General features: G+C 40.7%; 1 protein-coding gene and 1 pseudogene across 1 annotated transcript in view; one reads left to right on the top strand and one right to left on the bottom strand.

Moving 5' to 3' along the window:
* Nucleotides 1–2,290: 2,290 nt before the first annotated feature.
* FAM175A (family with sequence similarity 175, member A) overlaps nt 2,291–17,293 on the top strand; it is a 22,282-nt gene continuing 7,279 nt past the window's right edge. The window contains exons 1-6 of the mRNA XM_011985435.1: nt 2,291–2,480; nt 5,160–5,250; nt 9,564–9,600; nt 13,936–14,002; nt 15,799–15,992; nt 17,029–17,148. Coding sequence (XP_011840825.1) covers nt 2,394–2,480; nt 5,160–5,250; nt 9,564–9,600; nt 13,936–14,002; nt 15,799–15,992; nt 17,029–17,148 — 596 coding nt within the window. The 5' untranslated portion in view covers nt 2,291–2,393. The remainder of the gene's footprint in view (nt 2,481–5,159; nt 5,251–9,563; nt 9,601–13,935; nt 14,003–15,798; nt 15,993–17,028; nt 17,149–17,293) is intronic.
* Nucleotides 7,813–8,680, bottom strand: LOC105543476 (annotated as a pseudogene).

Raw genomic sequence — 17,293 nt, 5'->3', positions numbered from 1 at the left:
AGACAGTGGCACATTTCTAAAACCCCATTCAATCACTAATAATCTGTCCAGTCCATCAGCCTATCATATGAAAATGTCTCCCAGGGTGTAGCCACTCAGGTTTCCATTTGATCTTTTCAGGTTTCAAAAGCAGAGTTCTTAGCAATATATATCTTCATTATTTCAGGCATCTGATATAATTAAGCTAAGAGACAATATCTTCCCTTGAGTTTCTTTGGAGATCTTAATGAATATTGGATTTCCCTCATTATATAACCCATTTACTTATTCCTTTACTCTCATCTACTATTTTTCCTTATCTCCACTCATATCCAAGCTTTTTTGGCTTTGGAAGGAGTATTTGGTTCAGCTACTGTGCTGCTCTGGGTTGCAGGCAGTAAAACTAGTGATGTGGTTCAGGACACACTACTCCAAAATATAGCACCTGAGCATCTGAGAGATCATTTTCATCTTCACCTCACTCCTTTTCCTCTGAAGCAGGTCATAAACCATAGAAAGAATACTCTGGCCATTTCCCTTGAGGCAGGCCATAAAACCCGGTGTCCTTCCCTGAAGTAGGTCATAAGACCGTCATTTGAGAGGTACCCTCCCCTTACATAGAGAAAAGGAACATTCTTACCTCTGAAGACCCCAGGACACAGAGAAGAAAGAACCTGAACAAACAGTCCATTCTAAGTTCCCCCAGTTTGTTACCATTACATCACACTCCCTTTGTGTAATCATACTCCTGCACGACTGTCCACTCTTTATCAACGCTATGACAATTGTCTTCCACCCCTTCATTGAAATTTCATTATCTACTGACTGCAGCAAGAAGATTGAAAGTCAAACATCAAACCTAGAGTACAGAGGAACTTTGTCGGAAGCTATCGACTTCTGCTTGGGTTCATCCAACTTCCACAAAGAATCCTTTGCAAGCAATCGTCCATCTCTCAAGCTCATCCAAAGAATCATTTGTGATCCTCAAAATTACTTACATTCCTCCATCTCCCTCTCCCTTACGAAAAAGTGTACATAAGCATCTGAACCTAACTGGGTTATGGGGTAATCACTCTACTGTGATTTTCTCCAGGGCACATTAATAAATTTATATGCCAGCCAGGAGCACCTGTAATCTCAGCACTTTGGGAGGCCAAGGGGGGGGGGGCAGATCATCTGAGGTCAGGAGTTCAAGACCAGCCTGGCCAACATGGTGAAACCTTGTCTCTAACAAAACTACAAAAAAAATACGCCGGGCTTGTTGGCATGTGCCTGTAATCCCAGCTACTCAGGAGGCTGAGGCAGAAGAGTCACTTGAATCCGGGAGGTGGAGGATGCAGTGAGCTGAGATAGTGCCACTGCACTCTGGCCTGAGTGACCGAGAGAGACTCCGTCTCGAAAAAATAAAAAATAAAATAAATTCGTATGCCTTTTTCTTCTCTTCATCTTTTCTTTTATTTCACTACAGTGAACCTTCAGAGGGCAGAGCTTTCCCTTCACCGCTACAAAATGAAGGCAAGAAACTCAATTTTAGGGAAAAATATATAATCATTAATTATATACGTATGTACTGTGAGTTATGCAGCCACAGACAACTGCTGGACAACAAAACCCACAAATGTGCCACACTAATTCAGTAGTCTGTTATTACGCTTTCAGTCATGTGAAAAACATAGGTTTACGTGTGCGTGTGTGTAAAATATATTTGCTAAGCCCTGGTCCACTCACCTTACCATTTACATTAAATGAAGCAGCACACTATGATTATGCCCATCATTAAACTGTCAGAACATTAAAAATCCGTGTATTGTTTAAATTAGGCTTAAGTTTTCTAAAAGCAAGGGACCACACACACGCACGCACACACACACACACACACACACAAAGAGCATGGCTTCAGAGTTCTAGCAGAGACAATACCTAAATGGTTATTAGTATTCTAGAAGTTTCAGTGAGTGAAGGGCGCTAAAATGCAGTTTGAAAACCAAAACCGTGGCATATCCAATGTGGTATCGTAATGTTGCTCCTCAAGTCTTTAAATCTTGTAATCATTGCTGGTCCTAAAACGATCCTGTCAACCGTGTTCATTTTGATAGCGTTGCGTCTTTGTGAAAGGTCGCTCAGCAGCCGCAGGCCACCAAAAGGCAATTCGCGGCCCTCTGCAGTAGTACCTGCACTGAGCGGCCTTCCGGGAGAGGTAAGCAGCAGACTTGAAGGAGGAGCCGAGAGCGCGGCTGGGGACCCGCCCACGCTAGCCCTCAGCCCCCTCGCCCGGCCCCTCCGCGGAGCGTGCAGCAGCCCGTGCGCCGGCGCAGGCCCCGCCTCCTCGCTGGGCCCCGCCTCGCCGCCACCACGGGATCCGGGCCCCGGGCACCCCGCCCTCGTCCTCTCGTGGAGCCGGAGGCGACCGTAGCATGGAGGGGGAGAGTACGTCGGCAGTGCTCTCGGGCTTTGTGCTCGGCGCACTCGCCTTCCAGCACCTCAACACGGACTCGGACACGGTGAGCCGAGGGACGGGGCGGGGTCCGGCGTGGCCTGGGAAGAGCCCTGCGCGCGGCCTGCCTCCCCGCTGTTGCCCCGGTCCCCCGCCCGCTCCCCCGACGCCGCCGCGCCTCCTCCCTGCCGTCGCGGCTCTGCCTTCTCTCCCCCTCAGCGGTCCCTAAGGTGCCTCGTGCCCACGAAGTCTTTTCTCCAGCATTAGCCCTCCCTCTGCTATCCTCTGTTGATTTCCCTTTTCCGACCAGTGTCCCACACGCTCCCATCTTTCCTCGGCGCCCCTTTCGCTGTGGAAACTTGGGCGTGAAAAGATGGAAAGTTCACGGAGCGTCTTCCCGCTGCTCTGCGGAGCCTGCGGTAAACTTTCCGTTCCTCGCGACGTCCGACAGGCGTTTGCAAAGCCAGGCGGACTTTGTCAGGCAGAGCAGCGCCTGTGCGTGTTTGTTGAGATGGTAGGATGGTAAGGGAATAAAAATAGATGTTAGTGGATGAAACAGCTTAATCTGGTATATCAGATATCTTTTTATTTGCGTTATTAAATTTGTAAAACAGTTTTAAAAAGTACGTTGCCTATTTTCTGAAAGTTCTATGAAATTAAAGAAACACTGTAAAACGTTGAGCTCGGAAGTGGTTAATGTCCCGTAGTACTTTGAGTAACTTGCAGAAAGAACGTCTAAGCATCTAAAATAACCTCCCTGCTGTGTGGTACAATTCGGAGGATACCCTACTGAACAATGCCTAGTAATTTCTGCTAAGTACATTTTAAGATAACAACACCTGTTTTACTCTCAAAATTGCCTTAATATAGGCCGGGCGCGGTGGCTCACGCCTGTAATTCCAGCACTTTGGGAGGCCGAGGTGGGTAGATCACCTGAACCCACGAGTTGGAGACCATCCGGGACAACCTAGTGAGACCCGGTCTCTACGAAATCTAAACATTACAAAATTGCTTTTTAGCACAATCCTAATAAAGGTTGGAATTGATATGTTTTATGTATATAATTTCAGATAACCTTACACATTAATACCTAATAAAAACAAATATATGACCATTTAAAATATATGTGTAGCCGTGGAAATTATTTTGGAATGTCTTTAGTGTAGATAGAGTGGGACCTTAATTCCTCGGTAGCTGAAAGGATTAGCCCTTGGGAAATACCTGGGTGCTAGGGAGGCCCCTGTTTCTCAGATCTTTTTCCTAAAGTCTTTAAAGGGTGCACTTGGGTTGCCCCTGCTTCCCTTCCCTGAGTTCGTCTTTGGGAGTATCAAAATCAAGAACACTAGATTCTGGATATCCCCCCGCGTGATTCCAGTAAAGACTCACGTTATGGAAAAATCCTTTTTTACTTTTAGGGGAAAACATTATTAATTATTAAGAATATAAAATATTTCTGTAATCCCAGCAGTTTGGGAGGTGGAGGTAGGAGGATCATTTGAGCCCAGGAGTTCAAGACCGGCCTGGGCAACATAAGGAGACCTCATGTCTACAAAAATTTTTAAAAATTAGCCCGGTGTGGTGGCACATGCCTGTAGACCCAGCTACTTGGAAGGCTGAGGGGGGAGGATTGCTTTGAGCCCGGAAGGTCAAAGGAGCAGTGAGCAGTGATTGCACCACTGCACTCCAGCCTGGGTGACGACAGAGCTAGACCTCTTCTCAAAAATAAAAAAAAAAAAGATATAAAATCTTCATTGTCAAGCACATTGGGTCTTTAAGTGTACCTAGAGAAATTAAATTCTCCAAAACTCAGATGAATTACCACTGGGGTGGCAGAATACAAGTAGATTAAAAGAATTGGGCTCACAGCACTCCTTTTAGAAAGGAGACTCTGAAATTGAATTTTAATCTTTCATATTGTGCATGAGTTTTAATCAGAAAACACTAATCATGTCATTTCGTACCTTAGAAGCTTTCTGTAACTCCCAGAAGCACATGTGGTTAAATCCAGAGTAATCATTCAGGGTGTCCCATTATTGGCTCGCTCTGATTTACCTTTGATTTCCTTCTGCTCCAAGGCATAGTGCTTTACTCATTCCTCGGTGTGTGCTCATTTCTGGCTTTAAGTCTTGTATGCTTCCAAGTGTGCCGAGTTCTCCATGCTCTGCTTACACAAATACTGCCCACACCGCTTTAGTCTAATCTGTACTTGCCTCCCCAGGGCCAACTCTAATTATTTCAGGCCAGGCTAATCTCTCCCTTCCTCTCCTCTTTATTTCTACTTTTTTTCTTTTGAGGCAGAGTTTCACTCTATGGCCTGGGTTGGAGTGCAGTGGCATGATCACAGCTCACTGCAGCCTCAACCTCCTGGGTTCAGGTGATCCCAAGTAGCTGGGACTACAGGCATGTGGCACCATGCCTAACTAATTTTTCTCGTATTTTTTGTACAAATGGAGTTTTACCCTGTTGCCCAGGCTAGTACTGAACTCCTGGGCTCAAACCATCTGCCCAGCTTAGCCTCCCTGTGCTAGGATTACAGGTGTGAGCCACCGTGCCTGGCCTCTTCTCATTTTTATTTAACTCTTCATCTTTCCCAAGTAAACTAGAAGCATCTCAGATCTTTCATGTGCCCCCGACTGGTAGCACATACTTGTATACATAGTAAAATACTCAGAAAATACTGGTTAGTTAAGTGTCTGAACAGTAATTCTATCAGTGTATTCTGTATACTGCCTCTTTATCTTCATAGGAAGGTTTTCTTCTTGGGGAAGTAAAAGGTGAAGCCAAGAATAGCATTACCGATTCCCAAATGGATGATGTTGAAGTTGTTTATACAATTGGTGAGTTATTTATTTCTTTTATATTTGAGTCATTTGTGTCTCCCATATTTGATAGTGTATGCTGAAAGGGGTCAGCATAAGTTATTGTTTTTAAATTAAGAAATATAGATGCTGGCCAAGGTGGCTCACACCTGTAATCCCAGCACTTTGGGAGGCTGAGGTGGATTACCTGAGGTCGGGAGTTCGAGACCAGCCTTGCCAACATGGTGAAACCCGTCTCTACTAAAAATATAAAGATTAGCCAAGTGTAGTGGTGCATGCCTATAATCCCAGTTACTTGGGAGGCTGAGGCCCAAGAATTGCTTGAACCCGAGAGGCAGAAGTTGCAGTGAGCCAAGATCATGCCACTGCACTCCAGCCTGGGCAACAGAGCGAGACTCTGTCTCAAAAAAGAAAAATAAATTAAGAAATATATATTGATTTTAAAATAATTTAAAAGGATATGTTGTACTCATTTTGCAGTTAAAATTATGACCATGGACTGGTCTAAAGTAAGAAATAGTATGAGAGTTAGGAAGCAGATAAGATTACTGCCAGGGAAACAAGGATGAAACACTTGCTGTTTAGTTGGCAGGAAGATGACCCAGCAATAGGAAGACCAAGGAAAAAGATAAAATGTTAAATGCTGCAGAAAAGTTGGAAGATGAGAACTGAGAAAATGCGGTAATTGGATTATTAGATGACTGAAAACCCTCAGTAATTTCTGGAGTGTAATGGGGAAGAGACCAGGCTGCAAAGGGTTTGAGGGGTGGATGGTAAAGCAGTTACAGCTGGTGGCAGCTTTTCTGTCAGGGAAAAGCAGGGGAGAACCTTTAAAATGTATAGGGAAAAAAATGTTTAAAAGAAATAAAATGTATAGGAAGTTTTCTGATTGTCTAACATAGTTTTTCTCTATATGTGTATATATATTTTTAAACAAAATTGGTAGTGTACCTTACAAAAGGTTTAGCATCATATTGTGTCATGTTCACTTTCCAGTGTTGCATAATGCATAATCCTCTACAATATCATTTTTCTTTTTTTTTTTTTTTTGAGGCAGAGTCTCACTCTGTTTCCCAGCCTGGAGTGCAGTGGTGCTATCTCAGCTCACTGCAACCTCTGCCTCCCGGGTTCAAGCGATTCTCCTGCTTCAGCCTCCTGAGTATCTGGGATTACAGACGTGCGCCACCATGCCCAGCTAATTTTTTGTATTTTTATTAGAGATGAGGTTTCATCATGTCTCAAATTCCTAGGCTCAAGCAGTCCTCCTGTCACGGCCTCCCAAAGTGTTGGGATTACAGGCATGAGCCACTGTACTGGGCCCATCATTCTTTCTGCTGGCTGCATATATCCTATTGTATAGACGTACCATAATTTATAATTTATTTAACCGTCTAAGAATGATTTTCTGTGTTTTTGTTAAACAGTATTACCATGAACATTTAGTATTGTACGTATCTTTGTGCCTTTGAGTGTATATTTGAAAGTCACATTCCTGGAGGTAGACTAGCTGATTGCCTTTTGGAAAACTTAGGCCATTTTAGGCTTCTCCACGGTATCTAAAAGTGCCTAGGTCCCCATACTCTTTATTTTTTTTGAAATGGAGTCTCACTCTGTCGCCCAGGCTGGAGTGCAGTGGTGGGATCCCAGCTCACTGCAACCTCTGCTTCCCAGGTTCAAGTGATTCTCCCTGCCTCAGCCTCCTGAGTAGCTGGAATTACAGGTGACTGCCACCATACCCAGCTAATGTTTGTATTTTTAGTAGAGACAGGATTTCACCATGTTGGCCAAGCTGGTCTCGAACTCCTGACCTCAGGTGATCCGCCTGCACCGGCCTCCCAAAGTGCTGGGATTACAGGCCTGAGCCACCATGCTTGGCCCCCATGCTCTTGCCAACACTAGGTATTATCAAATTTTTTAATCGTTGCCAATTTGGTAAGTGAAAAGATAGCATTTTAATTTGCGTTTCGTAATTCAAAAGAGGTTAAGTATTTTTTCACACTTTTTACTTTTTTTCTTGGCCTTTTTATTTGAAAAGGATAGGCCTATCCTATTCTTTGGCTGCATTTGTATTATTTTGCTTTTAGTAATTTGTAATCACATTACTTAAGGAAACTGGGCTTTTGTCATATGTTTTATACATATGCTAATGCAGTTTATAATTTTTTTTCTGCCAATAAATACTTTAATGAGAACCGAGGTCTATAACATATATAGCAGTAACCACCCTGGCCTATGCCTTCTGCTCTAGCCCAAGTCTGGGTCCCAACCAATTACATTTAACCCACATTTGGAAAGCAGGCCATTTTCAGTGTCATCTGTCAGTATCCATCTTCATAGAACGTACCAGTCTGAGGCTAGAGTCTCAATGTTAACACTTTCTCTCAGGGAAAAGTTAACATGGTAACCCAAACATATAAATAACTTTGAACCATCCTACTGTTCTTCCATCAGGAGGCCCTTAGGAGACCAACAGTTTGGTAAACACTTAAAACTTTGCCAAAATACATTAGAACACGGGAAAAGGGAAAAGCAGTAGAAAGGCTGGCAGGGCTGGGCTCACGTATAATTCAGTCCTTAGAGTTAAAGCCTCTTGAGCTGCTCATATGTAATTTAAAAAATAATGTTCCAGGGTCCAAGCCGAAGCCACTTTGGCCAAAATCCTTTATAGAGTGCAAAAAAGCCCTCATGTTTTCACATCTTTAAAATACCATCCAAAGTACACTTACAGAGATCCACGTATCCCACGATTGCCCTCTGGTTCATCATACGAGTGCCTACCACATCACCCGGATTAGAGGCAAGAGGTCCAGCTAAACTACATGTAAAGCTGGAAACAAAGCAAGTTAAAGTTGTGTCTTCCATCATTCCTGACAATATTAAATACTTCTTAGTAATATCATAGACTGTAGCTCTACTCCCACAACGATGGCAGCATGCTGAACAGTTGGAACCACACCCCTCCACAGACCCCTGGTGCCTTTCTGTTGGTACATATCAATGAAGCTGCCAATCATGTTCTCTTGGAACAAACTTCCTTGGGCCTGCATTCGAATCTTTAGAACATCGGTGGGATTGGCTATAGTGGAAAATACCACTCCTGACACCACCCCACAGATCATGTTAATTGAAAGAGTTTCATCTTCTAAACGTTCTACAAATAATTGCTTCAAGCTTTGGTAAATCCCAATTTTAATGGTGCCATATGATGCTTGTCTTCACAAACAGAAGCAATTCCTTAATACAGAGCCAATACACCTTCCTCTTTGTAGATCCAAAACAAAGCTTGAAACATCCGTCTATATGTTATTTCTCTGAAACAGACATCAATGCTTTGGCCTTGAACCTACCTGAAGTGTGTTTTGGTAAGGTCCATGGGGAATGTTCCAAACTCAGCAATGATAGAGGCAAGGCCGCCATATACAAAGGGTTTCCAATTCAGACCAGACATCTCTTGGCTGTGGTACTTTGCTGCTGCTGCTCAGGCTCATCGGGGGACTGGGAAACTGAGGCTCCCACAGTCAGAAATGCCACTGCAGTGCCAACCCGGAAGCATTGAAACCCTGCAGTTTATAATTTTACTGTAGTTTTTTTTTTTTTTTTGGTTCAGACACTTGAGTTTTAAAAGCAAGCCCTTTATAGCAATACAAGATTATTTTTTAAAAATTAAAAAATAAAAGCAAGCCCTTAGAGCGTATTTTTTTCCCCTAATTGAAATTAGCGTGCCACCCAAAGTATCTAACATAGTTCTAGGCATTCGATTTAATTAAGCAAATGTTTGCTGAGCAACTACATTGTGGTATTAGGTACAGTGCTAAGCTCTAAGGTATTTGCTCAAATTATTTTAAATGTTGGATTATCACAGATGTTTAAACACGTAAAATCCAAGATCAACATATCATTCCATTGCTTTGGTTAAGAAGATTTTCATCATTTTAAATTCCTTTAACAGGTGATTTTATTAATTGGGTAAATTTAGAGCACAGCATTTTTAGAACTCAGTGAAAATGTGGCAACTTTGAATTTATCTTTTGTGTTGGACTTGTTAGACCATTATTTAGAGGAAATATAGCATTGTGGTTCCAGGTGAGGTTCTGGGTTTTGAACTCTGGCCCTACCACTGGATTGGGCAAGCCACTTGTCTCTCTTTGCCTGTTATATCATCTTTGAAAGGGGAATAATGATAGTATATGTCTCAGATTTGTTGTGAGGATAAACATCAGATGATCAGTGGTAAGATACTTCCTGGCATGAGGTAAAGGTTCAATATGCAGTATTCAAATGATTGTGAATTGAATTAATGTAATCATAACTAAAAAATCCTTTTCTTCCAGACATTCAGAAATATATTCCATGCTATCAGCTTTTTAGGTAAGTAGTAGTGCTAGTAAGTAAATGATCCATTGTGAAAATTACTCTCTGCAAGTGAAATAGTTTTTAAAACTAACAGATTATCTTAGTTATCACCTATACATGGTGGTACTGAGTAGAATGGAAAGTTTTTTTTAAATAGCTGAAAAAAATCACTTGAGTATTGTCTACCCTAGTAGTTCTTTCTCTGTATTTATATTACTTTAAGCTGATCTTCATTACCTTTCCCAAGCACCAGTTTACCTTGAGAATTGCTTTTCCTTCTCACACCCAGTCACCTCATTGCATATTATAAACTCAGTAAATGAAGTGTTCTTATACATCATCAATAGCAGCCCTTTTTTCTACCCTTTTATTTCAGCATATTTTAGCAACTGGTTCCTTATTTATATTTTTTAGTGTTATCTTTTATCTGTTAGCTGGTCATGTTCTTTGTTTTTCTTTTTGAGACAGGGTCTCACTCTGTCACTCAGGCTGGAGTGCAGTGGCGTGAACACAACTCACTGTAGCCTTCATCTTCTGCGCTCAGGTGACCCTCTCCACCTCAGCCTCCCAAGTAGCTGGGACCACAGGCACCAGCCACCACACTCGGCTGATTTTTGTATTTTGGTAGAGACAGGGTTTTGTCATGTTGCTCAGGCTGGTCTCAAACTCCTGGACTCAAGCCATCCTCCTTCCTCGGCTTCCCAAAGTACTGGGATTACAGGTGTGAGCCACTGCACTCAGCTGGTTATGTTCTTTAACCTGTTTCCTATTGCTTTTCTAGGATGAACGCTTGCAGTCAGTCCTACAGATAGTCATAGTACTGTTAACTCTAATACATTGTGTATTTTTTAGCTTTTTATTGAGTATAGCATACACGTAGAAAAGTACACAAATAAATGAATTTTCACAAAGCAAACATATGTAATCATGTAACCATAGCAATGTGTAATTTTAATGAAATAGTTTTATGATTTATATAAACTATGCAAGAAAAATCAGCATAAACAGCCTGGGCAACGTGGTGAAACACTGTCTCCACTAAAAATACAAAAATTAGCCAGGAGTGATGGCATGCGTCTGTAGTCCCAGCTACTGGGGAGGCTGAGGCAGGAGGATCACTTGAACTCAGGAGACAGAGGCTGCAGTGAGCTGAGGTCATGCCACTGCACTCCAGCCTGGGTGACAGAGCAAGACCCTGTCTCCAAAAAAAAAAAAAAAAAAGAAAAAGATCAGCATAACTATCTTACAGACTACGTACTATACACATCTTTAAAGTTATGTAAGAATTACAGTGGAGCATATGGTTAAGGTGAGAAATAACTGTAGGAGGAGAGCAGAAAAAAGAAGCTTGGCGTGGTCTTAAACTGCTATACCAAGAAAAGGTATAGCTTCTACACTGCCTTATGTGTAATGGATATGCAAAAATATTTGTTAGATAACGGAGGAACTCTTAGTGGAGACTCATAAGAAGGACTTTATTGAAGGATCTTCTGGACCAACAAAGGATTTAGAGGAGGAGCAAAAAGTGATTCAGTACCTTTTTCAACCACATTAATAATTAGACTAACTTAATAGAGGCTGAGACGTGAAGAAACCATCTATTTCAGTGATGAGAAACCAATGCCTGAGTCTTTTAGCTCTTACAGGATTAAAGCGGAGTGGAAAGGCATTAGGAGAGGCATGTGAAATACTTCTCATTCAGAGGGTAACTACATACGTCATTAAACAACACAATAATAGGCCTGAAAAGTTCATGATTTAACCAAGGCCACAGATCTAGTTAATGGCAAAAATTAGAAGAATAAGGATTTCTTGAGCTCTAATCCAGCATCATACTATGCAGTTTCTTCCTCTTCCTGCTCTGATACAGAGGTTGCTAAAATAGAGCCCCATGATGTATTTTTATATAGCCCTCAATCTGAGACTGTTTACTACTGTTTTTTTTTTTTTTTGGGAGACAGAGTCTTGCTCTGTCACCAGGCTGGAGTGCAGTGGCGCACTCTTGGCTCACTGCAACCTCTGCCTCCCGGGTCCAAGTGATTCTCCTGCCTCAGCCTCCAAGTAGCTGGGACTATAGGCAGGTGCCACCACGCCTGGCTAATTTTTTTGTATTTTTAGTAGAGACAAGTTTCACCATGTTGGCCAGGATGATCTTGATCTTTTGACCTCGTGATCCGCCCGCCTCGGCCTCCCAAAGTGCTAGGATTACAAGTGTGAGACACCCATGCCTGGCCTTGTTTACTACATTTTTTAAGGGTTGTAAAAAAAAGGAAAAATATGCAATAGAGACTGGATGTGGCTGTCAAAGCCTGAAATATTTTCTATACAATCCTTTACAGAAAGTGTGTTAACCCTGCACTAAATACATTGTGATGCAGACTTTTCCACTGACATACACTGATTTGGTTACCTCAGAAATCTGGAGGAAGTACCTCCGAAATAGCCTACTGAAACTTAGTGTATGGATGGATAGATAGAGTTTTTTTTCTTTCTTTCTTTTTTTTTAGACAAGGTCTCTGTTGCCCAGGCTGGAATGCAGTGCTGTGATCTCAGTTCACTGCAACCTCCCAACTCCAAGGTTCAAGCGATTCTCCCACTTCAGCCTCATGAGTAGCTGGGACCACAGGTGTGCACCGCCATGCCTGGCTTTTTTTTTCTTTTTTGTATTTGTAGAGATGGGGGTTTGCCATGTTGGCCAGGCTGGTTTCAAACTCCTGACCTCAAGTGATCCACCCACCTCAGCCTCCCAAAGTGCTGGGATTATAGGCGTGAGCCACTGTGCCCGGCTTCTGAAACTTAAAGTCACTTTTTAAAAAATTATGCAGGTGGGTCACATCTATAATTCCAGCACTTTGGAAGGTGAGATGACTGAATCACTTGAGCTCAGGGAGTTGGAGACCAGCCTGGGTAACATGGCGAAACTGCCTCTCTACAAAAAATACGAAACAATTAGCGGGGTGTGTTGGCGTGCCTGTAGTCTCAGTTTCTAGGGAGGGTGAGGTGAAAGGATTGCTTGTGAGCCGAGATCCAGCCCAGGTGACAGAGCGAGACCATGTCTCAAAAAAAATTATGCAGTTTGACATGACTTCTGCATGATACATCAGTTTCTACATAAAATGCCACCGCATTCATCTTCTCCCCAGAAACTTCACATAAACCTAGTGCTTCCACAGATGATGTGCACTGTTATCCTGTTGCTAATCTTACCCTAATATACTGCTTTATGCTCCGATTTGAGCTCAGAAGTGGACCATTCTAGGGAAATATAGGAATAAATTCTTGTATTTAGAGAATAATTTCTTGTATTTTGATATTGGAACTGTAAGTAGGCAAATACTGGAAATACAATTAGACGACAGAGTCTGCTCTGTTGCCCAGGCTGGAGTGCAGTAGAGCCATCTCATCTCACTGGAAGCTCTGCCTCCCAGGCTCAAGTGATCCTCCCACCTCGCTCCCTCTAGAAACTGGGGCTACAGGCACACACCACCACGCCCCAGCTAATTTTTTTATTTTTTTGTAGACAGGGTTTTGCCACATTGCCCAGGTTGGTCTTGAACTTCTGGGCTTGAGCCATCTACCCCCCTCAGCCTCCCAAAGTGCTGGGATTACAAGTGTGAGCCACTGTGCCCTGGCAAAAATTATTTATAAAGGATTTTGTATAACATATTTAACCATCATAGAAAATATTGTTGATCTTAATGAATGGTAAAAAGAAGAAAATATTATTTGCAGTCTCTGTTATTGGAAGAGAAAGAAAGCTGGAAGTAGAATCTTTTAGAATTATCTTTTAATTCTTCCTACATCTTGGATATTCCAACTCCTGAACAAAGACTACTATTCTAAACCAAACAAAACCTATTCCCTTCCCCCAGCCCAAAAAACCCAGCCACCTCCTAAAATACATAGCTTTTGTAACTAGCAGTGAATAATAAATTGACCTTTTGTTATTGTGCTTCATTACTGGTTATACATTCTTTCATATATATCAATGTTGTAAAAAATATAAATGAGTAAACTGAATGAATTGTGAACCGGCTATGTGAACTTACATTATAATACCTGTATTTCATGGATAGTTTATTGTTTTAAGTTCAAAAAAAACGATTCCCAAAACTTGTCTCTTAAGTTACACCTTTTTCCTTTTCATTGCTTTATGGACTTTATGTTTCTACCACTTTAAGTCAGTTAATTTGAGAATTTTCTCTACTATTTGTTTTAGGACTTCATCTGACGAGCAAATAGGTATATGGGCTTTGGGTATTGGGTTAGGAATAACTAAAATTTAAAATACTAATAAAATTATTTATATTTTTAGCATATTTGAAATACCTTTAATTTTGGCTTTTACAGCTTTTATAATTCTTCAGGTGAAGTAAACGAGCAAGCACTGAAGAAAATATTATCAAATGTCAAAAAGGTATTCTCTAATGTATCTTTCCTTTTTTTGGTATTACTTGCATTGTTTTTGGTTCTTAAAAACACACAGTACTTTGACAGAATTTTTAAGCAGTGTTTGACACCATGGTATCCTGTAAAGTAGGTAAGAAAAGGTTTGTTCTTCCCAGAAATTCAAAGCGGTTGCTCTGAAAATAAAATTAGTAATTAAAAATATTAATTTTGTTCTCATCCTTTGACTAATATAATTAACATTTATCTCTTTCTCTTGTGTTTCCACCATACCCCTTCCCGCTACCATTTATTCTGTGACCTAATCAGTTCTGTTATTTTACTTGGCTGTAGTTTTTTGGGTTTTTTGCTTTGTTTTTTTGAGATGGAGTCTTGGCTTTATCACCCAGGCTGTAGTGCAGTGGCATGATCTCGGCTCACTACAACCTCTGCCTCCTGTGTTCAAGCGATTCTCCTGCCTCAGCCTCCCGAGTAGCTGGGATTACAGGCACCCGCCACCACACACCGTGCCTGGCCTCAGTTATTATTTTTGATAGATACTGCAGGGATGTTTCCTATATAGCACTGAATTTGGATCCTCTACAACATACTTCGTGTTTGGTTAAAAGTTGTTGAATGATCAAAATGGATTTTTCCCCCAAATACAAAATTTTTTCAAGGCATTACTTTTTCTCTTAAAACTTTGATTTGAAAATAAAAATAGATTAATTGAAAGATGTTTCTTGGCTGGGCACGGTGGCTCACGCCTTTAATCCCAATACTTTGGTTGGCTGAGGAGGGTAGATCACAAGGTCAGGAGTTCCAGACCAGCCTGACCAACGTGGTGAAACCCCATCTCTACTAAAAATAGAAAAAAAAAAAAAAGGCTGGGTGTGGTGGCGCATGCCTGTAATCCCAGCTACTCAGGAGGCAGAGGCAGGAGAATCAGTTGAACCCGGGAGGCAGAGGTTGCAGAGCTGAGATCATGCCATTGCACTCCAGCCTGGGCAACAGAGCCAGACTCTGTCTCAAAAAACGAAAAAAAAAAGATGTTTCTTTCAAAAAATGTGTTTGGCTGAAAATGATTGTTCCCCCCCAATCAATTTGAGTATTTAAAAATGTACCTATAAAAATACCTTATTTTTAAAAACTAATTTTAATTTCCTCAATTTAAATGTGCAGATATAAAATTTAGTTGCTGAAACTCATAGATCTGTAAGCAAAGTGGTTGGTTTTCTCTTTGTCTTAAGTAAAGGAGAATTATTTTCCGAGTTAAAAAAAGGTCTAGTAATATAAACACATTTGCTTAGTATGTTGTAGTTTACAAAACCCTTTAATCTGATCTTAATCTTGAAACCAATTTTGTCAGGTAGGTGATATCATTCCCATATAAATTTTAGGTAAAAGCTGTAGGGTTCAGTTTAACTTATTTAACAACCAAGTGTCCATACAGGCAATTAATTTGTTTTCAGGGAGTGATTGCCTTTTAAGTGAATCATTGGCATTGATATTTTTTTCATTTAAATTTTGACTAAAGATTAAGATTGCCAGATAGCAAATGCCATAAAAGAAACTACAGGAAGTCAAGAATTTACTTCTCCCTTTTAATCTATATTGATCAAAATTATACGCTTTTAAATGAATGGAAAGTAAGTCAGTTTGTATATTTTTTTAAGCATATGATTAAGTGTATTCTTTGTTTATATATGCCCAAAAATCTTTCTAAATATTAAGAAAACCATTTTAAGGTTGTTTATTTTATTTAATTATAGTAGTAAGACATATTGTAACTATTAAGATATACATTCTTTTTTTTCTGTATTTCAGAATGTGGTAGGTTGGTACAAATTCCGTCGTCACTCAGATCAGATCATGACGTTTAGAGAGAGGCTGCTTCACAAAAACTTGCAGGAGCATTTTTCAAACCAAGACCTTGTTTTTCTGCTATTAACACCAAGTATAATAACAGAAAGCTGCTCTACTCATCGACTGGAACATTCCTTATATAAACCTCAAAAAGGGTAAATGTTGGCCAGTCACTGGCTGTATTAAACTAATAGAAAAATGTAGTATTTAGTAGTTTTTGCAGCTTACAAAGTGTTCTCATATATTGTCGCATCAGATTGTCACAATAACCCTCAGAAGTAGACCTTACCATCTGTTACTTTATAGGTGGGAAAATAATGGTCAGATAAGGAAATGAGAAGCCTAGTGTGGAATGATGACTTGTATTCTGGCACTGAAGATTTGCTCTTATTTACTATTTAAGGTGGAAAAAAACTTTATATTGATTGATAAAGGGTATAATTTAGAATTTAAGCCTAGATACTTGAGTAGCTTTTCTATAACTGAGCAAAGAAACAAAGTAGCTTTTGATGGTCCACTAAAATGAGTCTAACCAGGGACTTCCTACAGGTTGTATATAGTAAACTACATTTTCATAGAATATGAGAATTACGTTAAAAGAGTACCAACTAAGAATAATTTTATTGTTCATGGAAGATAGGGTAAATCTCAATGTTAATACTGCCTTATTTACACATGTACTAATCCAAGGAGCCATTAAACTGCTTTTCCACACCATTATACTAAGCACATTTGACAGCTTTACATGTCACCTGGGCCTAGTGTGGTGACTCACACCTGTAATCCCAGCACTTGGGAGGCCAAGGCAGGAGGATCACTGAGCAACATAAGGAGACCTCATCTCTACAAAAAACTTAAAAATTAGTCGGGTGTGGTGATGGGCACCTGTAGTCCCAGCTACTTGGGAGGCTGACGCAAGAGGATTGCTTGAGCCCGGGAGGTTGAAGCTGCATTATTGAGCCATGATTGCACCACTCCATTGCAGCCTGGGAGACAGAGTGAGATGCTGTCTCAAAAAAAAAAAAAAGAAAACAGTTGTCTCAAGTCAGTAAATTCTATTTTGGATAAGCAGTAAAGAATGGGTTTGGGGGAGCATATTTTTTAAATCTTGTAGGGGACAAGTAGTCTATTCTGGCAGGTAGATACTAATCTTTCTTTTCATTCTAAATTTATAAAGTTTTATTTTGTCAGACTTTTTCACAGGGTACCTTTAGTGGTTGCCAATCTGGGCATGTCTGAACAACTAGGTTATAAAACTGTATCAGGTTCCTGTATGTCCACTGGTTTTAGCCGAGCAGTACAAACACACAGGTAAGATTCAACTGCTTTCTCACAAAACTTCTATTCACCTTTGAAATTAATTTTCTTATTTCTCAAACAACAGCAGAATAAAAATGAAAGGGAAAACTAATCCATTACTCAAGTAAACTAGGCTGTTTTTTTTTTTTTGGGAGAC

Source organism: Mandrillus leucophaeus, unplaced genomic scaffold (genome assembly GCF_000951045.1).
Source record: "Mandrillus leucophaeus isolate KB7577 unplaced genomic scaffold, Mleu.le_1.0 Scaffold283, whole genome shotgun sequence".
Taxonomy (NCBI): Eukaryota; Metazoa; Chordata; class Mammalia; order Primates; family Cercopithecidae; genus Mandrillus; species Mandrillus leucophaeus.
The sequence above is the reverse complement of the archived record's forward strand: the minus strand, read 5'-3'. Positions and strand labels throughout refer to the sequence as shown.